This window comes from Oncorhynchus keta, chromosome 17 (genome assembly GCF_023373465.1).
Source record: "Oncorhynchus keta strain PuntledgeMale-10-30-2019 chromosome 17, Oket_V2, whole genome shotgun sequence".
In the NCBI taxonomy this organism is placed as follows: domain Eukaryota; kingdom Metazoa; phylum Chordata; class Actinopteri; order Salmoniformes; family Salmonidae; genus Oncorhynchus; species Oncorhynchus keta.
The window spans coordinates 43,440,922-43,466,292 of record NC_068437.1 but is presented as its reverse complement, the minus strand read 5'-3'; the positions used below and the strand labels follow the sequence as shown (position 1 = coordinate 43,466,292).

General features: G+C 43.8%; 1 protein-coding gene across 12 annotated transcripts in view; it reads left to right on the top strand.

Moving 5' to 3' along the window:
• Window positions 1–25,371, top strand: part of ppfibp2b (PPFIA binding protein 2b) — a 95,944-nt gene that overhangs the window by 23,974 nt on the left and 46,599 nt on the right. For 10 of the 12 annotated variants that reach the window (XM_052466124.1, XM_052466120.1, XM_052466119.1 and 7 more), the window contains exons 3-4: window positions 14,663–14,886; window positions 24,263–24,349. In XM_052466124.1, coding sequence (XP_052322084.1) covers window positions 14,663–14,886; window positions 24,263–24,349 — 311 coding nt within the window. Of the gene's footprint in view, window positions 1–14,662; window positions 14,887–15,651; window positions 15,743–24,262; window positions 24,350–25,160; window positions 25,326–25,371 lie in introns of those variants that run through there. The other 2 variants (XM_052466122.1, XM_052466123.1) reach the window with 2 other exon arrangements.

Here is a 25,371-nt window from a genome sequence, read left to right as displayed (position 1 = left end):
AATAGAGCATATGGAATAACATCAAACACATGGAAACCATGTGTTTGATGTATTTAATACCATTCCACTTAATCATTACCACAAGCTCATCCTGCCTAATTAAGGTTCCACAAACCTCCTGTGCTGTAACAATTCCATAGACATTGAAACCAGTAGATAGTCTCTAGCGCTGACGTCATCCACGTATTCCCATGGAACACTCCCGATGGTGCATGAAGTGGATCATATTGAATTTGAAATGGGTCATATTGCTGAATGGGTCTGAATGGCACAAAAAAAAGGATCACGGTGAAAGTGGCCGAAACTAGCAAAGGATCATGGTCGATGTAGTTGTTTTCATCCTGCCTGAGAGAGCCTCGTCCCTCGTAGCCTACCGGCCAATGATTGGTCTATGTCAGCACATGGTCCTGTGTGATGACAAATGTTCATGTCAGAATGAATCACTATTTAATTAAATATCTCGATTTGTAGCAAACTTTTAAAGAATTTACAGTGGGGATTAAACTGATCATAACAAACACATTTTAGAGCCCAAAACTTTTGGGCCGTTCTGACGATCATCATTTTCGTAGGCTTTCAACGGCAGACCAGAGCGTTTGGCACCGCTAGGTTGCTACACGGTAATAGACCAGCAGAGCTCGTGACTTCCCACTCTAGACTGGACACTGGGGGCCTGGACAGTTCCCCCTGTCATCCTCAGACTGTTTACTATAGACTCCAAAGACATGAACTAAGATGGGTTTGTAACACGTTAGACGGAATGCATTTCCAATTCCATTGAACTCCATCTCTTGTATCAGATTAGATTAGATTATTACATTTACTTGTTTTAGAAAATATTGTAATTAGTATAACAATTTAGTAAATAGTAGCAAAATTTTATTTTTCCCATATATACAACATGTAGGCTACATTAGCCTACGTTCTGTGGTCCCCATGAACAGAATACTAGACCCACAAGACTAAGCCACACGGTCAGATAAAACATTAACATGATACACACTGATAATGTGATAATATATTCCATTTAGCAGACGCTTTATCCAAAAAGGGCATTATCATAATTTTCACAATTTCAGAGTTTTATTTCAATTTTGGCTTATTTACAGGTGAAATTAGATCAGTCTGTTCTGTTATGATCTCCCAAAATATAAGTGTGTTTTAATGGCATTTTCCTCTTTCTTGCATGTACACTATGAGTCCTATTTAGGGAATCTATGCAGTACTAGTGTGGTGGAAGGCACAGTCAAACATGGATAGTGTGTGTGGGCTTGTGTGTGTGGGCGTGTGCTTGTGTGTGTGGGGGCGTGCTTGTGTGTGGGGGGGCATGTGCCCACATCCATTTGTATGTGTGTGTGGCTGTTAAATTAGGGGCAAGAATTTGTAGAGGGTTGAGCTGAGCTCCCTGCAGCAAGCTCAGCTATTGCCAACATGATTGAACTAATAAAGGGTTCATGTTTAATGCAGTCGGTCATCTAAATAGACTGTGGGGGATGAAGCTCAACATGCCAGTTTGTGACTAAACGGATCAACAGAACAACTCAATGCTACATCAGTCTCTGTGGAGAGTGAAAGACCTGCCACTCTGACAGCCATTGGAATTGACCACAGAGTTTGACTTAGCCTTCTGTATTAGTGATGCGTGGGTTGACTCATAACCCGCTGTCCCCGCCGTTATATTCACGGGGCGGGCGGGTTTAGGGAGGGTTTATGATCATGAAATATTGTGTGGATGAGAGGAAAAAGGGGAGAGGAAAATAAAGAGAAAGAGGGAAAAAAATGCCTATAAAATGTATTTCTATCTATGGGCTACATTGAGGTTTTTATTTCATCATTCTAGGCTATCGGGCATTACTGCGTAAGCCTAAACGGTTGGAGTTTAATTCAATAAGAGAAAAGCTGTGAAAGGAGAGTTGAAAATAAAGAGAAGGGAGGGCCAGAAATGTAATGTTAGGGAAAGATTTGCTGAAGTGGTAAAAGAGCATGATGGAAGTCCCGCGGCTATGATATATGTGATGATTGTGAGACGCTATACAGATTCAACAGTCACAAGATGGCGTCTTCAAATAGGCCTTTGGCACGTTTTTAAATTTGTTTTATTTTATTTAACCTTTATTTAACTAGGCAAGCCAGTTAAGAACAAATTCTTATTTACAATGACGGCCCACCAAAAAGCGAGAGGCCTCTTGCGGGGACAGGGGCCTTGGATTAAAAAATATATATAAATACACTATAAATATAGGAGAAAACACACATCACGACGAGAGACAACACAACACTATATGAAGAGAGACATAAGACAACAACATAGCAAGGCAGCAACACATGGCAACACAACATAACAACATGGTAGCAACACAACATGGTAGCAGCACAGAACATGGTACAAACATTATTGGGCAAAGTCAACAGCACAAAGGTCAAGAGGGTAGAGACAACAATACATCACGCAAAGCAGCCACAACTGTCAGTAAGAGTGTCCATGATTGAGTCTTTGAATGAATAGATTGAGATAAAACTGTCCAGTTTGAGTTGTTGCAGCTCGTTCCAGTCGCTAGCTGCAGCGAACTGAAAAGAGGAGTGACCCAGGGATGTGTGTGCTTTGGGGACCTTTAACAGAATGGGACTGGCAGAACAGGTGTTGTAGTCAATGGAATTATAGCCTACTGTTCAGCAGTGACGTGTAGTCATGGATGTCAAGAGAAGCCAGGCTTCCCCAAAAATTGTGTCACATATCAGTTTGCAAACAATGTAAAAAAACAAATATATATATATATATATATATATATATATATATATATATAATTGAGTTAATTAAGCCACCTATAAACATGGTCTCTTTTGTTTTATTGAGTAAGGCAGCTCCAAATTGCAGGTGTTTCAGTGCTTTCTGTGGTAATGGGGCAAGCCAGTGATTGGCTCAGTGTTCTGTCACTCATGGGGACACTACGTCACCGCCAGGTCGAAAATTCTAGCCCTTTGGGTGCTGCCATAGAGTTACATTAGAAGTGCCCATCCAAGAAGGCTCAAGGTCATTGGCCACAGATACAATTACGTCAAATCATGTTATATGAACAGTAGCTTTGATTGGACGTGTCAACATCATACTTTCAAAATCTTAGCTAGCAGTCATCATCATAAATCAAGTCGACAATCTACTGGCAAATCCTTTTTAATCCTTGTCATATGAAGAGAAATAATGAAGATAAATTACAGATAAAATGTATCGGTGCTCATCGGCCATTGGACATAAACATTACACAGCAAGTTGGGAATCACAAATTCAACAATGAGTGGTTTGGAAGGAATCAGTGGCTGTGTGGTCCCAAATCTGGGATTAAGGGGCTCTGTTCCAAGTTTAAAATGATAAACATCCAACATTGCCCATGCTGTCAGTGAAGCATGATTTGAGCAGCACTCAAAATAACTGTTAACTTGGAACTGCGAAAACTTGACTTCAGTGAGTTCAAGACAACTGGGAACTCGGGAATAAATTAGCTCCGACTGGGAAAATAGGACATCCAACTCGGAATTGCAAATCAGGCCTCTTTCTAGAGCTACGACCTGAAGATCAATGACGTCATCATAATTCGAAGGACCAGCGCACCACCTTCCTGTTTAAGTGAGTACAGCACGACAAGGTGAGTCCAAAAATGTATTCTAATACTGCTGCGTAAATTATGTAATATGCCAGGAAGATATGTATACTGTAGCTAAGAAAGTAATACTAAGTGTATATTGTGTAGTAAGATGTTAGTAGCCCATGTGCCTCACCCTAATAATTTGGTCTATTTACCCCTCTTAATTTTGCCTACTGTTCTGACTTGGTGGTGCACATGTAGCATATAACCTGTTTTAGAGAAATGTAATCATTGAATATTGTAAGAGCTTTCATTGTCTGCTTATATGCCCCCATTATTTATCCTACGGTTCTGACGAGGTGTACAGGGAGAACATGGTAAGAACGGCCCATGTGCTGAATGCTGTCCCTTTCAAAAGTGCTGAACGAATCGTTATATTGACTACTTCCATCCTAGCTCGCTCATTAATGACTTCATCGAAATTACGGATTGCTTCTTATCCAATTGTAGTCCCTTTATACCATAGTTTGTACATCTCAATTGTCATTAGAAACCACATTTGTTTAAGCATGTCAGCCATATCAGCTATGTTTTTTTAAAGGCAGTAAATGAGTCCACAAAGATCTCCGCCACGGCACAACCCAAGGGGGGGGGGGGGCGCCAACCCAGACAGGATGACCACATCAGTGAATCAACCCACTCAGGTGACGCACCCCTTCCAGGGACAGCATGAGAGAGCCCCAGTAAGCCAGTGACTCCGCCCCTGTAATAGGGTTGGAGGCAGATAATCCCAGTGGAAAGAGGGGAACCGGCCAGGCAGAGACAGCAAGGGCAGTTCGTTGCTCCAGAGGCTTTCCGTTCACCTTCCCGCTCCTGGTCCAGACTACACTCAATCATATGACTCACTGAAGAGATGAGTATTCAGTAAAGACTTAAAGGTTGAGACCGAGTTTGCGTCTCTGACATGGGTAGGCAGACCGTTCCATAAAAATGGAGCTCTATAGGAGAAAGCCCTGCCTCCAGCTGTTTGCTTAGAAATTCTAGGGACAATTAGGAGGCCTGCGTCTTGTGGCCGTAGCGTACGTGTAGGTATGTACGGCAGGACCAAATCAGAGAGATAGGTAGGAGCAAGCCCATGTAATGCTTTGTAGGTTAGCAGTAAAACCTTGAAATCAGCCCTTGCTTTGACAGGAAGCCAGTGTAGAGAGACTAGCACTGGAGTAATATGATCAATTTTTTTTCGTTCGAGTCAGGATTCTAGCAGCCGTATTTAGCACTAACTGAAGTTTATTTAGTGCTTTATCCGGATAGCCGGAAAGTAGAGCATTGCAGTAGTCTAACCTAGAAGTGACAAAAGCATGGATTAATTTTTCTGCATCATTTTTGGACAGAAAGTTTCTGATTTTTGCAATGTTACGTAGATGGGAAAAAGCTGTCCTTGAAATGGTCTTGATATGTTCTTCAAAAGAGAGATCAGGGTCCAGAGTAACGCCGAGGTCCTTCCACATGTTATTTAGCTTATTGTTTTTGGTATCTTTTAGTTGTCACTGTATTAGACTAAGCATAGGTGATTTGATGATGTTGAAATGTCGAAGTTGAAATGGTGCTGGAATAGTGGAGGCAGCTCCTGTTTTAGTGGAGGCAGCTCCTGATTTGCGGTAACTCTACATGCTTCTAAATAAATAGTTGTTTAGCTGTCTGAACATGATGGAAACATTAACTTGCTTGACCATGCTGTAGGTCATGTTACTGTTTGTTACATGCATTATGCTTTGTGGACTTCACCGGACAGAGGTTGCTCTCTGGTTTTGTGAGGAAACAAAGATGTGGTTGAATTTATTCAGTTTTACCTCATTTTTACCAGCATGTCACATGTGCAACCAGAGGAAAATACCTCTAGACCACCTTTACTCCACACACAGAGATGCATACAAAGCTCTCCCCCACCCTCCATTTGGCAAATCTGACCATAATTGTATCAAATCAAATCAAAGTTTATTTGTCACGTGCGCCGAATACAACAGATGTAGTAGACCTTACAGTGAAATGCTTACTGACAGGCTCTAACCAATGGTGCAGGAAAAAAGGTGTGTGTGTGCGTGTGTGTAAGTAAAGAAATAAAACAACAGTAAAAAGACATTTGACACCGGTTAGTCAGGCTTATTGAGGTAGTATGTACATGTAGGTATCGTGCCTATGCATATATGATCAACAGAGAGTAGCAGAAGCGTAAAAAGAGGGGTTGGCGGGTGGTCGGACACAATGCAGATAGCCCGGTTAGCCAATGTGCCGGAGCACTGGTTGGTCGGGAAATTTAGGTAGTATGTACATGAATGTATAGTTAAAGTGACTATGCATATAAGATAAACAGAGAGTAGCAGCAGCGTAAAAGAGGGGTTGGGGGAAGCACACAATGCAAATAGTCCGGGTAGCCATTTGGGGGTAAAAACTGTTGAGAAGCCTTTTTGTCCTAGACTTGGCACTCCGGTACCGCTTACCATGCAGTAGTAGAGAGAACAGTCTATGACTGGGGTGGCTGGGGTCTTTGACAATTTTTAGGGCCTTCCTCTGACACCGCCTGGTGTAGAGGTCCTGGATGGCAGGAAGCTTTGCCCCACCCAGCCAGGTCTCTGACCTGCTCCCTATAGGCTGTCTCGTCGTTGTCGTGATCAGGCCTACCACTGTTGTGTCGTCAGTAAACTTAATGAAGGTGTTGGAGTAGTTCTTGGCCATGCAGTCGTGGGTGAACAGGGAGTACAGGAGAGGACTGAGCACGCAGCCCTGGGGAGCTCCAGTGTTGAGGATCAGCGTGGCAGATGTGTTGCTACCTACCCTCACCACCTGGGGGCGGCCTGTCAGGAAGTCCAGGATCCAGTTGCAGAGGGAGGTGTTTAGTCCCAGGATCCTTAGCTTGGTGATGAGCTTTGGTGGTACTATAGTGTTGAACGCTGAGCTGTAGTCAATGAACAGCATTCTCACATAGGTATTCCTTTTGTCCAGGTGGGAAAGGGCAGTGTGGAGTGCAATAGAGATTGCATCATCTCTGTATGCAAATTGGAGTGCGTCTAGGCTTTCTGGGATAATGGTGTTGATGTGAGCCATTACCAGCCTTGCAAAACACTTCATGGCTACGGACGTGAGTGCTACGGGTCTGTAGTCATTTGGGCAGGTTGCCTTTGTGTTCTTGGGAACAGGGACTATGGTGGTCTGCTTGAAGCATGTTGGTATTACAGACTCAATCAGGAACATGTTGAAAATGTCAGTGAAGACACCTGCCAGTTGGTCAACACATGCCCGGAGCACACGTCCTGGTAATCCGTCTGGCCCCGCAGCCTTGTGTATGTTGACTTGTTTAAAGGTCTTACTCACGTCGGCTACGGAGAGCGTGATCACACAGTCGTCCAGAACAGCTGATGCTCTCATGCATGCCTCAGTGTTGCTTGCCTCGAAGCAAACATAGAAGTGATTTAGCTCGTCTGGTAGACTTGTGTCACTGGGCAGCTCACGGCTGTGCTTCCCTTTGTAGTCTGTAATAGTTTGCAAGCCATGCCACATCCTTCGAGCGTCAGAGCCGGTGTAGTATGATTCAATCTTAGTCCTGTATTGACGCTTTGCCTGTTTGATGGTTTGTCGCAGGGCATAGCGCTATTTCTTGTAAGCTTCTGGGTTAGAGTTCTGCACCTTGAAAGCGGTAGCTCTACCTTTTAGCTCAGTGTGAATGTTGCCTGTAATCCATGGCTTCTGGTTGGGGTATGTACGTACAGTCACTGTGGGGACAACGTCCTCAATGCACTTATTTATAAAGCTAGTGACTGATGTGGTGTATTCCTCAATGTCATCGGAAGAATCCCGGAACATGTTCCAGTCTGTGATAGCAAAGCAGTCCTGTAGTTTAGCATCTGCTTCATCTGGCCATTTTTTTTATAGACAGTCACTGGTGCTTCCTGCTTTAATTTTTGCTTGTAAGCAGGAATCAGGAGGATAGAGTTGTGGTCGGATTTACCAAATGGAGGGCGAGGGAGGGCTTTATACGTATCTCTGTGTGTGGAGTACAGGTGATCTAGAATTGTTTTCCCTCTGGTTGCACATTTAACATGTTGATAGAGATTAGGTAGAACTGATTTAAGTTGCCCTGTGGTGGTAAATAAACAGCCAAGAAAAGTATAGCTGAGAACTTTCTAGGCAAGTAGTACGGCCTGCAATGTATCACAATATACTCCAGGCGAGCAAAAGCGACTTTCTTCTAGAGACTTCCTTCGTGCACCAGCTGTTGTTTACAAATATGCATCCCCCCATCTTACCGGAGTGTGCTGTTCTATCCTGCCGGTGCAGCGTGTATCCCGCTAGCTGAATATCCATGTCGTCATTCAGCCACGATTCTGTGAAGCATAGGATATTACAGTTTTTGATGTCACATTGGCAGGATATTTGTGGTCTTAAATCGTCTAGTTTATTGCCCAATGATTGCACGTTGGCAAGTAATATTACGAATAATTGGGATGTCTGCCCTGTGGGGTGTTAGGAGAATATCGTGTGAGTCCTGCTTGTTGTTGTTGTTGTTGTTGTTGTTGTTGTTGAAGAAGAAGAAGAAATCTTCATCTAATCCGAGGTGAGTGATCGCTGTCCTGATATCCAGAAGCTCTTCATCTAATCCGAGGTGAGTGGTCGATGTCCTGATATCCAGAAGCTCTTCATCTAATCCGAGGTGAGTGGTCGCTGTCCTGATATCCAGAAGCTCTTCATCTAATCCGAGGTGAGTGATCGCTGTCCTGATATCCAGAAGCTCTTCATCTAATCCGAGGTGAGTGATCGCTGTCCTGATATCCAGAAGCTCTAGATCTAATCCGAGGTGAGTGATCGCTGTCCTGATATCCAGAAGCTCTTCATCTCATCCGAGGTGAGTGATCGCTGTCCTGATATCCAGAAGCTCTTCATCTAATCCGAGGTGAGTGATCGCTGTCCTGATATCCAGAAGCTCTTCATCTCATCCGAGGTGAGTGATCGCTGTCCTGATATCCAGAAGCTCTTTTCTTCTGTAAGATATGGTTGCAGAAACATTATGTACAAAATCATTTACAAATATCACAGGAAAAAACACATAATAGCACAATTGGTTAGGAGACCGTAAAACGAGGGCCATCTCCTCCGGCGCCATTTTACTCCTCCGCCTTTAACTCCTCCTGACTCCTCCCGATTCCTGCTTACAAGCAAAAACTAAAGCAGGAAGCACCAGTGAGTCGCTCAATACGGAAGTGGTCAGATGATGTGGATGCTACGCTACAGGACTGTTTTGTTAGCACAGACTGGAATATGTTCCAGGGTTCATCCAATGGCATTGAGGAGTACACCACCTTTGTCATCGGCTTCATCAATAAGTGCATCAACGACATCGTCTCCACAGTGACCGTATGTACACATCCCAACCAGAAGCCATGGATTCCAGGCATCATCCGCATCGAGCTAAAGGCTAGAACTGCTGCTTTCAAAGAGCGGGACACTATTCCGTACACATATAAGAAATACCACTATGCCCTCAGACAAACCATCAAACAAGCAAATCATCAATGCACGATTAAGATTGAATCCTACGACACCAGCTCTGACGATCGTCGGATATGGCAGGGCTTGCAAACTATTACAGACTACTGACAGAGAACTGGCAGTGTGGTAGGAGGACAACATCCTCTCCCTCAATGTGAGCAAGACAAAGGAGCTGATCGTGGACTACAAAAAAAGGCGGTCCGAACAGGCCCCCATTAACATCAACGGGGCTGTAGTGGAGCGGGTCGAGAGTTTCAAGTTCATTGGTGTCCGCATCCCCAACAATCAGTCGTGAAGAGGGCATGACAACGCTATTCCCCTCAGGAGACTGAAAAGATTTGGCTGGGTCCCCAGATCCTCAAAAAGTTCTACAGCTGCACCATCGAAAGCATCCTGACCGGTTGCATCACTACCTGGTATGGCAACTACAACTACTTATTTTCCACCATAATTTGCAAATAAATTCATTAAAAATCCTACAATGTGATTTTCTGGATTTTTTTTCTCATTTTGTCTGTCATAGTTGAAGTGTACCTATGATGAAAATTACAGGCCTCTCTCATCTTTTTAAGTGGGAGAACTTGCACAATTGGTGGCTGACTAAATACTTTTTTGCCCCACTGTATAAGTGTTTGCTAGGTAAAGCCCCGCCTTATCTAGCTCACTGGTCACCATAGCAGCACCAACCCATAGCACGCGCTCCAACCCATAGCACGCGCTCCAGCAGGTATATTTCACATATTCTTTATCCCCTTATTGTTAGTTAGATTACTTGTTGGTTATCACTGCATTGTCGGAACTAGAAGCACAAGCATTTCGCTACACTCGCATTAACATCTGCTAACCATGTGTATGTGACAAATAAAATTAGATTTGATTTGGTCACCCCCCCAAAGGCAATTCCTCCTTTGACCACCTTTCCTTCCAGTTCTCTGCTGCCAATGACTGGAACGAACTGCAAAAATCACTGAAGCTGAAGACTCATATCTCCCTCACTAATTTTAAGCACCAGCTGTCAGAGCAGCTCACAGATCACTGCACCTGTACATAGCCCATCTGTAAATAGCCCACCCAACTACCTCATCCTCATACTATTATTTTATTTATTTTGCTTCTTTGCACCCCAGTATCTCTACTTGCACATTCATCTTCTGCACATCGATCACTCGAGTGTAATTGCTATATTGTAATTATTTTGCCACTATGGCCTATTTATTGCCTTACCTCTATTATCCTACCTCATTTGCACACACTGTATATAGACTTTTTCTATTGTATTATTGATCGTATGTTTGTTTATTCCATGTGTAACTCTGTGTTTGAGTCGCAATGCTTTGATTTATCTTGGCCAGGTCGCAGTTGTAAATGAGAACTTGTTCTCAACTAGCCTACCGGGTTAAATAAAGGTGAAATGAAAATAAATAAAATATATATATCAATATGTGACGTTATTCTGGTGAACAAGGGTTCATTTAGTCTTCTAGTGCACTGTTTCCCAACCGTGGTCCTCCAGTACCCCAACAAACACATATTTTAATTGTAGCCCTGGACAAACACATCTCATTCAGCTCATTGAGGGCTTGATGATTAGTTGACAAGTTGAATCAGGTGTGCTTGTCCTGCGTTACAATAACAATGTGTACTGTTGGGTGTACTGGAGGACCAGGGTTGGAAAACACTGTTCTAGGGCAACATATAGCCTAATGACAGAAGAGAAGATGTGTGTATCCAATTAGTAATAAATAGCTTTAAAAATGTGTGAAATTATAAGCTGAAACACATCTAAATCAGGCAGAAGAAAATCCTGCACCCCCTGCCTATAGCTCCGGCCTCAGATTTTCGCTTTATCACATAAAGTCGGGTGGTTGCGGATGAGTTTCTAACAATTGCGGGCAGAACGCGAATGAACAAACAGCTGACCCGAGCACCACTATTCAGTATGCAGGGGAATGTCACAGCTAGGGTTGCAAAGGGAAGGTATATTACTGGAAACTTTCAAAGTTTACCATTAAACTACCAGAATGTTTGTATCTTTCAAGGATTGAATTTAATTTATCAGAAGATATCTGGTGGCCCTTTTGGGTACTTCAGATTTTCACAGGTGTCGGTAATCATTTCTGGCCCTCTGTGAGGCCGTATATATGAAATAATTGAAAAAAATGAAAGAATATCATTTACATTTACATACATTTAGTGAATACCATTGGTGTTTTATATTAGTGTTTTAGCATAAAATATCAGTCATTATTTTTACAAACTGTTATTTATTTGACTGTCAATATGTATTTGTTGTAAATGTTTTGGCATCAAATTGTTGGCAGTTGAAGAAAATAATCCCATTCTTAATTTGATGCTTTTTTCAATAATTAGGCTATTTATCTTGAACCATATGGTCTAACTACTAGAAACACATGGATAATATGGACACAGGTATAATAAATGAATACTATATATTTAAAAAGTTATTCAAGTTTAAATTACCTAAATTACAATAGATTGCCATAGATTTTCTGTTAATTCTGGTAAGTTTAGTAAAATACCGGTAGTTTGGCAATCCTAGTCACAGCAGTGTTTTATTGTGTAAATCTATGTTCATCTTGTCTGAGATTCATGCCATTGGTCTTTCTCTTTTTGTCAATTCACCATGTCAAGAGATCGGGATCAACAGTCACCTTGACTGACCATGGTGAAAACAAGTTAACCTCAAGGTCTAAATCAGGATATTCACAAGTTAATCATTGCTATTACCACAATAAGATCTGGTCAATAACAATTACATTTAATTACTTTACTGTTGCCAAACATTATCTCATATGCAGCCTTGAGTTTCAAGGACTACAAATAGAATAGAATCTAAATGTAATTACTGCAAGGAATCCCAATCATCAACAAGGCATTAGTCCCAATCATCAGCCATATTTTGAGATACTGGTCTGATTACATTTGAGTATTAGGACATAGTTTTCCGTAATAGTATATGCTGGAAATATCTCTGAAAGGCACTTGACATTTAATATAATATGCAGGTAATGAGTTGCTGCAACAGTGATGGAGTTGAAAATATGCCACCTACTGGTTATTGCTGGAGCATCTGAATCAGATGAGAGATACTCTATTATTATAATCTTGAGTTGAATAATTGGTTTCTTTGTGTTTTCACTTATTGTCAATTTATTTTAGGATAATAAAAATGTGTTATATGGATAGTAGTTGGAAACCTCAACAAACTCCAAACCATGCTCACACAAAGAGAAGTAAGTTCTACACTACTGTAGAACTGAGCTGGCCTGGTAACTTGTTTCAGGCATTTTATTGAACAAACATGTTTTGTATCGGGCTTGTGATCTGAATAAAGCTGATTATATACTAGATATTAGATGAAGAATAAACAGGGCTATTTGGCTGTAGATACCCATAGTTATGATATTTTTAGCGAGATGCAGTTGAGCATGCGTGAATAATCCATTCCTCTCTGTGTTTGTATGCACATTGGCCCTCAGGCAGGCACAGGCTTATTTACAGAAAATCTCGTTTTTTTCTACATCGTGTTCTTCTTAAATTTTCCTCAAAGTCAAGCCAACCAAAGCATGCACTCAATGTACCATAGTTTCTTTGTATGTTTTTCTTTTAGTGAAAAGAAGGCTGTTTGTATACATGGATATGGACTGGTCCCAGATCTGTTTGTGCTGCATGTCATGACATTGGCCATTGGCAAGACTGCACACACAGATCTGGGATCAGTCCTACCAAGACTACCGGTTTTTCCTTTCAATTAAGACCTAGCAGGTGAGGGGAGTTTTTTTTTTTACTAATCAGTGACATTAATTCATCAATCAAGTACAAGGGAGGAACGAAAACCTGCAGACACTCGGCCCTCTGTGGAATGAGTTTGACACCTGTATTAGCCGGGGGACAGAAACATGTAACACCTCTGCCCACAGGCCCAGGTGACCTTATGGCCCACCCCAGTATCATAGGAATGGTGAGGTCATTTTCAGATAATTTTAGATACTCTCACAGGCTTCTAGGGCATATAGGCATTCCCTGGTCTTAACCAGATGAAGTACTTTACCATGGCCTTATCAATGTCCTCTTTCCAGGACTGTCCTATAGCTCACATCATTTCTAGTTACATAATGACAAAACAAAGGAAATATATTGGCTTGTTCTGCCTCAATCTGATGCTAGTGTAAAGTAGGCTAATAGGAAAAGGGATGGTGAAGTGTATTGGAGCATTAAGATGCCATGATAATACACTGCTGCTCTGATCCTCTCTAGGATCTGGGATTAGCTGCCAAATGTAAGCTCTCTTCTTTCAGGCTCCACACCTTCCACTTGTTGCTCTAAACCAGGGCTCGCCAACCCTGTTCCTGGAGAGCTACCCTCCTGTAGGTTTTAATGCCAACTATCAGGTCTCAGGTATGACCCAGATGCAGACAGTGTCGAAGTAACAACATTATTTCTAGTACAGGGGCAGGCAAACAACAGGTCAAGGACAGGCAGAGGTCAGTAAATCCAGAAAGAGTGCAACAGGTCCAGAACGGCAGGCAGTCTCAAGGCAGGCAGAGGTCAGTAATCCAGAAAGAGTGCAACAGGTCCAGAAAGGCAGGCAGTCTCAGGGCAGGCAGGGGTCAATAATCCAGAGAGGTGTGGCAAGGTAAAGAACAGCCAGGAGCAAGGGAATAAATGATGGTAGGTATCACGAAACAAAATAGAACTGGCAACAGACAAACAGAGAACACAGGTATAAATACACAGGGGATAATGGGGAAGATGTGGCCACACCTTGAGAGGGGTGGAGACAAGCACAAAGACAGGTGAAACAGATCAAGGTGCGACACCAACCCTGTTCCTGGAGAGGTACCCTCCTGTAGATTTGAACTCTAACCCTAATCCTGGAAAGCTACCCTCCTGTAGGTAGGTTTTAACTCCAACCCTGTTCCTGGAGAGCTACCCTCCTGTAGGTTTTATTTCCAACCCTGTTCCTGGAGAACTACCCTCCTGTAGGTTTTCGCTCTAACCCCAGTTTTAACTTCTGATTTAATCTAATAATCAACCTGATAATTATTAGAATCAGGCGCACACGATAAGGGTTGAAGCGAAAACCTACAGGATGGTAGCTCTCCAGGAACAGGGTTGGAGAGCCATGCTAACCTACAGGAACAGAGTTGGAGAGCCAGTAAGTAAAAAAACACAACATGGATCAAATCACAATGGTAGCAGGCAGGTTTCTTTCCAGTTGATTGATTTTGGACGTCTTCAATGGAATCCGTGTTCAAATGGTTTCCTTGCAGCATACTGTAACGATACGCTAACATGCTCCAGAGACTGAGTGTTTATGTAGGAAGTTTAACTTGTTCTCCAGCTCCCAGATAATGATGAAGCTGGAACAGACATTAGCTTAGTGAGCCGATACAGGTGACACATGGACGTATAGTATAAAATAGAGGGAGCTGACTGGGTCAGATTCTGCTATAGATATTTATGCTGATATACAATCTTGTCCACTATAATGACTCTTTGTCCTTTGTCCCCGGCAGGCTCCAAGGCTGCAGCCGAGTACACCAATGGCCTGTTTGAGCTGGGCTCTCCAGGTAGCGCAGGGCCCCTGCAGGTTCTACAGCTGGTTGAGGACCTGAGGCTGGCCCTGGAGCTGCAGCCCAGAGAGGAGGAGAGGAACACCCTGAGGGCCCAGGTCCCCAGCAGCACTGCTCACATGCTCATGGACTGGCTGGACATGGACAGGGGCTCAGACAGGGGCTCGGTGAGTAGCAGGGAGCACACCTGGGTCTATGGAAACTGTATTTCTCCATTACTTTTGTCAACCATCTCTAGCAACCATAGTAATCTTTCTGTGTCTAACAATATAGTCTATAAACAGATAATATAGAATATCATTAGTTCATTATTTGCTCAGAATCCAAAAATGTCCTATTCATTAGCAGTGCACTGTTTATTATTGACGTGGCATGATGTCGATAGTGTCGTGGTTGTTTGCATGCCAGTAAATATGTGGTCTGATTTACTTCTACTTGAGGCATGTTATCTCCGGGATTCACAGATGTGGCAGAAACTTCCAAAAAGTTGTTCAAAAGTCAGCCAGCTGTTTGCTGTCAAAAGCTTTTCCATTATACGCCATTGGGTTCTTTTTTCTCTCTCTTTGTAACACATTGAAGGAGAGAAGGTTGATTCATTGCAGCAGCTGTGTAGGAGTGTTGAACAGACCTAGAACTATTCCTGGGTGCTGTTAGGTCTTAGCAAGGCTATGTCTGGGACTGTGTCTGGGACTGTGTCTGGGAAAGCCTGTGTCTGACTCTGTCTTACTGGGACTGTGAACAGGTCTTATTTTGGCTTGGTCTCTCTCTGGGAACTAAGGCTGGCCGTGTTTGAAAGACTCAATGTGTTCCTCAGAGACTCCTAATAGGACTGAGCTCAACTTCCTGCCCTACTCCCTCTCCCCACTCTCCCGCTCTCCCTCTTTCTAATCACTCCTCTCTTCCTGTCATCCTACTTTCCACACTCACTGTTCTACTCTCTCTACTCACTACACTCACTCTGTTTGCTCTGTTGTGTCTGTCTGGTCACCTCAACACACCTGAAGCACTCTGGGGTGTTAGGGGGTAAGTCTGAATCAATTCTTCATCTGTTCACTCCCACATGAAAAAATACTATAGTGTATACTATGGTAGCATTACTATAATATTTACTGTAGTGTTTTTGCTGACTTTACTGTAGTATTCACTGTAAAAACATGACAGTATTTACTGAAGTAATTACAGTTTACTATAGTATAAATACTATATTGTAATATTTACTGTAGTGTTTTTGCAGACTGTAGTATACTGTAATATTTACTGTAGTATTTTTATCTTTGACATAGAAGTAGGGGGCTTTCTCATTTTCCATAACAGGTAGGTAGGTAGGTAGGTAGGTAGGTAGGTAGAACTGGTTTCTAAATGGCAAGATCAGAGCTTTTGCTCTTTTCTATAACCAGTACATCTAGCTCTTAGACTATAGATTATTTTATGAATATCAAGCTTGTTTCTGAGTTGTTTTCTTTATTTGTTGGCTGTTTGTGAAGGTTTTTCATGACCAGATTTACGAGGGTATGTAGGCACTTAACATAGTTGGATCATATTTAGGAAATGATAACCACATGATGATACTGTCACTGCCACACTTCATAGAGACGATTGTTGATATGCGTTGTTATAGTCGTGTCATTGGCTGAGGCTGCTGTAAACAATCTGTTGGCGAGGCTAAGTGACCAATGAAAGGCTCTTGTTTTTCCCTCTGTCTGAGTCTTAGAGGCCCTGCTCTCTCTATACAGCAGGGGTCTCACACGCCACACGGTCGCCCTTCCTCCTCTCCTCCCTCTCTCCTCTCTACTGGCCAGGAGCTAGATCAAACACACATACTCCTCAGTTACTTCTAACACACTGTTCTCTGAGGAGCTGAGCCCCTCCACAGAAGAAATGTGATAAAGATCCCTCCATACGTTATTGGCAGGAAGGAGAGAGACCCTGTGATGCTTGTTATCGCTGACCTAAAGCTATTGTTTGTCAATCAGAGAATGTCAGACCGTCAGCGAGGGGTCAGGTCTGGCACAGACGTTAAGCACGAGGCGGAAGATTATGTTTTAAAGGGAAAGTTGTTGCTTTGACTTATACAAGGAGTGATTGTTTGAGAGAGAGAAAAAGGGAGGGAGGCATAAATAGAGAGAGCGAGAGGGGCAATAGAGAGAGGGAGGGGGTTAGTAGAGAGGGGGAGGGGGTTAGTAGAGAGGGGAGGGGTTAGTAGAGAGGGGGAGGGGGTTAGTAGAGAGGGGAGGGGGTTAGTAGAGAGAGGGAGGGGTTAGTAGAGAGAGGGAGGGGGTTAATAGAGAGAGGGGGGGTTAATAGAGAGAGGGAGAGGGGAATAGAGAGAGGGGGGTTAGTAGAGAGAGGGAGGGGGTTAGTAGAGAGAGGGAGAATGGAAAAGAGAGAAAGCGTTATCCTGGTGATTGTCTAACTCAGCTGTCAACATAGCCAGGAGCAGGACAGAGTGCACAGTCAGCCCCTCCAAGCCATGCAAGCAGTGACTGTAGCTCTGTAGTGATGGAGTCACTGTAGCACTCTGCTTCCTTGTTCCAGTTTCAAAACACGTCTGGGAACATGATCAGAGCACATCCACACAAGATGGATTACCAAACTGGTTTCTGACAACGGTTGCATTATTTGCATCACTGATGATACAGTACAGTATGTATGCATTGTTGTCTCTCTGCGCGGCCTCTGCGGTTAAGGAGAGGACATGTCATGTGTCATATGCGGTGGTCTCTGATACCCAAGCCACCCACACTCCCGCTGCCTGTCCAAGTGGCTGAGTTTCTCCCCTGTGAGTCAAGCAGGAAATGCCCAGGGTGGAGAATGAGAGAGAGAGAGGAGGAGTGATCTGGACCATGGTAACATACACTGTAGGGTGTTAATACGCAGGATCACTGAAATGTATTAAAGGCATCATGCCTCACAGTCACACTGTGCTCTGAGTCTAATTCACTTTACTGCAGTCAAGCTCTGCAAGGAGGACCATCTGTCTCACATTGAGTTTACACACAGTATGAGTCTGAGTCTCACTGACTGTAACCCATGATTCATTACACTCTGCATGGAAGAGGCCTGTTGCAGCATGCCCTACATACATGTCACACACCCCCTGTGTTTTTCTGTTTCTGTCTGTGTTCTGTGATGTGTGTACATGAAACTGTCAGTGGCAGCCAAATGGTGCAGTGGGGAGGGGGCTGAGTGATTTTTAGAGAAAGGTCCCATAAACAGGAAATGGGACATTCAGATAATGAATTCCAGTCTGAAGCTAATGGTAGAAGGGCTGTTGCTGCATTGGTCTGAAGAGACAAGAAGAGGTAGATTAAAAAGGAGTGGGAGTGAGATAGATGTGTGTATGTTTCTTTAAATGAGCCCCCCTCTCATCTTAAACCATAATATGTTTCAGCTCAGGTATATTTTGTGTCTAAGCTAATAAGAGGAGAGGGTGGGAAAGACCGTTCAGGAGACATCGTCGAGGAGAGAGAGTAAAAGGGAAACCATAGAGGAAAGAGAGAGCAAGGGAAAGAGAGAGCACGGAGAAGAGAGAGTTGGCATGGTCTGTGTCTAGGTTGACATTAAAGCCTGTTGCTATGCTTTGCGCTGGCTGGGTGCTCTTTCTCAGTCACAGCAGATGCTGGGGACCTGGCTGTAGCAGCAGACTTATATTTCTCTCTGTTTCTCTGTTTCTCTGTTTCTCTGTTTCTCTGTTTCTCTGTCTCTCTGGGTGGCAGGGTTTGGATAGTTGGCTCTCCACGTCAGGGAGGGAGTAAGGAGGGAAGCTGTCAGTCTGTAACCTGACTCAGGTGGCAGGGATCTGGGTGGAAAAAAAAACATCACAACGCAGCTGAGCACTGGGCAGAACAAAGCTGGCTAGAGCCTCTCCTATTCTCTCCAGGCTGAATCTCTCCAGAGCTCCACAGCACTAGTCTCGCTAGTCTCTCCACAGCACAAGTCTCTCTTCAGCACAAGTCTCTCTTCAGCACTAGTTTCTCCAGAGCACTAGTTTCTCCAGAGCACTAGTTTCTCCAGAGCACTAGTTTCTCCACAGCACTAGTCTCTCTACTGCACAGCACTAGTCTGTCTACTGCACAGCACTAGTCTCTCTAAAGTACAAGTCTCTCTACAGCACTAGTCTCTCCACAGCACTAGTCTCTCCACAGCACTAGTCTCTCCACAGCACTAGTCTCTCTACAGCACTAGTCTCTCTACAGCACTAGTCTCTCTACAGCACCAGTCTCTCCACAGCACTAGTCTCTCTACAGCACTAGTCTCTCTACAGCACTAGTCTCTCTACAGCACTAGTCTCTCTACAGCACTAGTCTCTCTACAGCACTAGTCTCTCCACAGCACTAGTCTCTCTACAGCACTAGTCTCTCCACAGCACTAGTCTCTCCACAGCACTAGTCTCTCTACAGCACTAGTCTCTCCACAGCACTAGTCTCTCTACAGCACTAGTCTCTCTACAGCACCAGTCTCTCCACAGCACTAGTCTCTCCACAGCACTAGTCTCTCCACAGCACTAGTCTCTCCACAGCACCAGTCTCTCCACAGCACCAGTCACTCCACAGCACTAGTCACTCCACAGCACCAGTCACTCCACAGCACTAGTCACTCCACAGCACTAGTCACTCCACAGCACTAGTCACTCCACAGCACTAGTCACTCTACAGCACTAGTCACTCTACAGCACTAGTCACTCTACAGCACTAGTCACTCCACAGCACTAGTCACTCCACAGCACTAGTCACTCCACAGCACTAGTCACTCCACAGCACTAGTCACTCCACAGCACTAGTCACTCTACAGCACTAGTCACTCTACAGCACTAGTCACTCCACAGCACTAGTCACTCCACAGCACTAGTCACTCCACAGCACTAGTCACTCCACAGCACTAGTCACTCCACAGCACTAGTCACTCTACAGCACTAGTCACTCCACAGCACTAGTCACTCTACAGCACTAGTCACTCTACAGCACCAGTCTCTCCACAGCACCAGTCTCTCCACAGCACCAGTCTCTCCACAGCACCAGTCTCTCCACAGCACCAGTCTCTCCACAGCACCAGTCTCTCCACAGCACCAGTCTCTCCACAGCACTAGTCTCTCCAGAGCACTAGTCACTCTACAGCACTAGTCACTCTACAGCACTAGTCTCTCCACAGCACTAGTCTCTCCACAGCACTAGTCTCTCCGGAGCACTAGTCTCTCCGGAGCACTAGTCACTCTACAGCACTAGTCTCTCTACAACACTAGTCACTCTACAGCACTAGTCTCTCCACAGCACTAGTCTCTCCAGAGCACTAGTCTCTCCAGAGCACTAGTCTCTCCACAGCACTAGTCTCTCCACAACACTAGTCACTCTACAGCACTAGTCTCTCCACAGCACTAGTCTCTCCAGAGCACTAGTCTCTCCAGAGCACTAGTCTCTCCAGAGCACTAGTCTCTCCAGAGCACTAGTCTCTCCAGAGCACTAGTCTCTCCGGAGCACTAGTCTCTCCACAGCACGAGTCTCTCTGCAACACTAATCTCTCTACAGCACTAGTCACTCTATTCAATTTGATTTGGAACGGGAAGCCAGATAAAATTAAAAGGGCTTATTTATATAACAAATAAGATTTCTGAGGGCAGAAATTATTACATTTTAAAGCATTAGACCTCTCACTAAAGGCATCAGTCATATAAAAGTTATACTTAAATCCAAACTGCTTCTCTAGTAAATTGGTACGAATGTCTCATCCCATGTTCAAGAATGGCCTTTTCCCCTTTATTCAGATTACACCTGCTCACTTTCGGTTGTTTGAAAAGGAAATCATCGCCAAAATATCTTTATTTTTTAAACAAGCCTTAGAAAATTGGTTGCAATTTCAGTTTAATCCACCTAAAAAGACAGAATAAATAATACAACAAATATTGTGGTTAAATTCAAATATACTAATTGATTAAAAAAACTGTAGTTTTCTATGAAATGATTAAAAAATGTATAATTTTTGTGAATGACATCATAAATAGGACTGGTGGAGTTGTCACACATGCAGCTAACACAGACATATGGAAATGTCTGCTCTACCCAAAATTACAACCAATTAATTGCAGCATTACCACAAAAATGGAAGAGGCAATTAGAAGGGGAAAAAGTAAGGAACTTGTATGTCGGCCCTGCATTAAAGAACATAAATGGTTAAAGAAAAGTGATGAATAAAAACATATACCAATTTCATTTAAGGACCAAAAACTGACAGCTGTGCCATATAAATGGCAAAATAGTTGGGAAGAGATTTTCGATGTACCCATTCTATGGCACATGGTTTATGAATTGAGCTGTGAGGGGAACGGCACCTCAGTACCTCCAGGCTCTGATCAGGCCCTACACCCAAACAAGGGCACTGCGTTCATCCACCTCTGGCCTGCTCGCCTCCCTACCACTGAGGAAGTACAGTTCCCGCTCAGCCCAGTCAAAACTGTTCGCTGCTCTGGCCCCCCAATGGTGGAACAAACTCCCCCACGACGCCAGGACAGCGGAGTCAATCACCACCTTCCGGAGACACCTGAAACCCCACCTCTTTAAGGAATACCTAGGATAGGATAAAGTAATCCTTCTCACCCCCCCCCCCCCTTAAAAGATTTAGATGCACTATTGTAAAGTGGTGGTTCCACTGGATGTCATAAGGTGAATGCACCAATTTGTAAGTCGCTCTGGATAAGAGCGTCTGCTAAATGACTTAAATGTAAATGTAAATGAATTGATACGCAAAACAAAGCCGGATGCAAAACTTCACATTTTTCCATTTAAATTACTATACAGAATTCTTGCAACTAATAGAATGTTATACACTGCTCAAAAAAATAAAGGGCACACTAAAATAACACATCCTAGATCTGAATTGAAATGAAATAGTATTTCTTATTAAATACTTTTTTCTTTACATAGTTGAATGTGCTGACAACAAAATCACACAAAAATGATCAATGGAAATCAAATTTATCAACCCATGGAGGTCTGGATTTGGAGTCACAATGAAAGTGGAAAACCACACTACAGGCTGATCCAACTTTGATGTAATGTCCTTAAAACAAGTCAAAATGAGGCTCAGTAGTGTGCGTGGCCTCCACGTGCCTGTATGACCTCCCTACAACGCCTGGGCATGCTCCTGATGAGGTGGCGGATGGTCTCCTGAGGGATCTCCTCCCAGACCTGGACTAAAGCATCCGCCAACTCCTGGACAGTCTGTGGTGCAACGTGGCGTTGGTGGATGGAGCGAGACATGATGTCCCAGATGTGCTCAATTGGATTCAGGTCTGGGGAACGGGCGGGCCAGTCCATAGCATCAATGCCTTCCTCTCGCAGCAAATGTTGACACACTCCAGCCACATGAGGTCTAGCATTGTCTTGCATTAGGAGGAACCCAGGGCAAACCACACCAGCATATGGTCTCACAAGGGGTCTGAGGATCTCATCTCTGTAGCTAATACTCTGCAATGGAAAACCACAACGAGCGTTTCTTATTGGAATAGTTTAGGCCCTGTTTCAGTCCCGTTTTGTCCGTTTGATGCCTAGTGAACACGGCCCTGTTCTCTGTAACCTGTGTAACATCACTTAACAGTAAGGGAAGTGGTCATTTGTCTGTGTGACAGAGAACAGGGCTGGGTCACCTCTGCCTTGGCTTGTGTTTACAGTCAGTGTAATGACTCTAATCACTGCTAGAAATCTCCATATGGACTCTGGCAGGATTCAGGAAGTGCTATAACCAATCACTTTCATCTTCTGGACATCTAACAGCACAGCAGGAACCTGTTATAGATTGAAGCTTTGGTGCATTGTTTAACTTAACCATGTTAAACATCAATGGGGTACCTAGAAGGGAAAAGTAAGTATTAAGTTAAGACTTGATGAAATATGACACTGACATGCACTCACCTCACGCCTCTCCTCTCAACACCCGGTTCTCAGGGGAAATGGAAAGAGAGCCTGTGACTCAACTTCCTATTTTACATGTTAACAAGGTGACACTCCATCTTAACTCCTCCTCCACATTACCTGGACTGGTTGAACAGCGCAGAAGAGAACCTCCCCCGACAGTTTATTTTCTCTACAGGACCAGAAAGAAAGAAACGCCACTCTTTAAGCCTGTTCAGTAGGTTACTACCTCATAGAAGGGCAGGACACGCTACATTGTGTTTTCAGAGAGTACAAGCAGTAATGGACAGTGAGTGGGTATGGACATGCATTACCTCCTAGAAAGTCAGCGAAACTTCTTTCTGAGTGGACTGCCCTTTCAAATTACTTCAGAGAAACAGGTCTTTGTATGTGTGCTGCCAGTACAGTCTGAGGCAGTGGCCCCCAGGACCAGGCAGGATTATCTGAAGCTGTACAGGGAGACAAAACCCCACAAAACCCCCGCAAGCTCAGCGTTGCTGACAAGTCACAGTATGTATTTTCTCCTGCAGTGACAGACCCTTAAACGATCACATGGGGCATTCATACAGCTCCAAGTCTTAAGTCAAGACCATGTTGTTAAGTCATCTCTGGAGATCACCCAACCTCAACCCAATTGAGATGGTTTGGGATGAGTTGGACCACAGAGTGTAGTAAAAGCAGCCAACAAGTGCTCAGCATATGTGGGAACTCCTTTAAAACTGTTGGAAAAGCATTCCAGGTGACTAACTCATGAAGCTGGTTGAGAGAATGCCAAGAGTGCAAAGCTGTCATCAAATATATTTTGATTTGTTGAACACTTCTTTGGTTACTACATGATTCCATATGTGTTATTTCATAGTTTTGATGTAGAATGTAGAAAATAGTAAAACTAAAGAGAAACCCTTGAATAAGTAGGCGTCCAAACTTTTGACTGGTACTGTATGTCTACTACTATAGCACCACCTACTTCATATTAGAAACCATGTTTGAAATGGAGCCGCCTTCCAGCCGGCAGTTGTCTGGGCTTTGGCTGCAGCCTGTAATACTGTATCTGACATGGAATGAAGCTCAGACAATAGTGCAGTGCAGTAGAAAAAGCGTGTTCCCATACCAGGAGTCAAACCTGGGCCGCCTAGGTGTAAACAAAGAATCCTAACCGCTAGACCAGGGATCCCAACTGGTGGCCTGCGGGCCGAATTTGGCATGCGGGTGATTTTATTTATTCTAAGAGAACAAAAAATATATTTTTATTTTATTTTTATTGTTGGACATAAAAGACTGTAAAAAGACCAGCAAACCCACTCAAAGTAATTTAAATTGATTACATTTGTTCCGAAGTATTTCCACGCATAATAGATGTATGTGATCGTATACAAGTGTAGTCTACAAATGATTTGTAAATATGTTTTGGCACCGTGACCATCCGCTAAAGAAAAAATCGTCCCGTTGTTGAATCTAGTTGATGATCCCTGTGCTAGACCATATGGAAAGATATTACAAAACACAAGACTTGTCTTATTTTTCTCTTTTATGCGGTCAGTGCAGGTGAATCGTTGATTGGTTAAGTTGTTTAGCCTGTTCAGTAAGTCTTCCTTCCCCTCCGCCCATTCTTGACTCCTCTTTCGTCTGTGTGTTTTTGCAGGTCAACCTTCGCTCCCCGGTGAACAATGAGAGCTATCAGGAGCGTCTGGTTCGCCTAGAAGGGGACAAAGAGTCTCTGGTTCTCCAGGTAAGGTGCTCCTGCCCTACTGTGTCTCTTGCGGGATCAGAGTTTTGCATTTAGAGAGAGGGGGGGCTAGAGAGAATACCTGACCCCTTTTTTATTGTTTACTTCACCTTTGTTTATTATCTATTTGACTTGCTCTGGCATTGTGAGCAGATGTGTCCCATGCCAATATAGCCAATTGAATTGAATGAGAGAGGGAGAGAGAGAAGCCTTGCTGTTAAATGAAGAGAGAAGTATATCACAGAAATGTGAGACTGTCCAGGGCAGGCAGTGGGGCTAGAGGCTGTTGTGTGTAGCACAGGAGCTCAGTCACACAGTACACCCCTAGTTTCCTGTTTTTCCAAAACAAACGTTTCTGGACAATGCCTCTGTCTTTGGTTGTACTGTGATTTGTCATGATGCTCCATGCTTTTTTACATTTGTGTAATTGGTAGCTTCTACATCTGTAATCGAGGCTAGACATATTTTCTCTCTTCCTACAGTAGTACCTCCTCGGGCTCTGTCATGTCGTGTCTGCCTCAACATGTGCTGCTCATAACTATCTTTATCTCAGCCTTGTGCCAAAGTACTGTAGCCCTTTCTGTTGCACATGCCAGCACATTCCTCAAGCCACTCTGACAAATGCTGCTGATTGGCCAACGGGCCTGTGCCGGTTGACTGATAAAATGATTGGCTGCTGCCTCCCCCAAGGTGCTTTAGCTTTACTGCTTTACTGCTTCGCTTTCCTTTTTACCTGCTTCCCTGTAGGCTGGCCAGAGTAGGCTGGCCAGAGTAGGCTGGCCAGAGTAGGCTGGCCAGAGTAGGCTGGCCAGAGTAGGCTGGCCAGAGTAGGCGGTTGGCCAGAGTAGGCGGTTGGCCAGAGTAGGCGGTTGGCCAGAGTAGGCGGTTGGCCAGAGAAGTGGGCTGGCCAGAGTTGTGGGCTGGCCAGAGTTGTGGGCTGGCCAGAGTTGCTGGCTGGCCCACCAAGACAAAGAAAGAGGTAAAGTTTACTCAGCTCAGTTTTTGTAATTCAGTGAACCATGTCA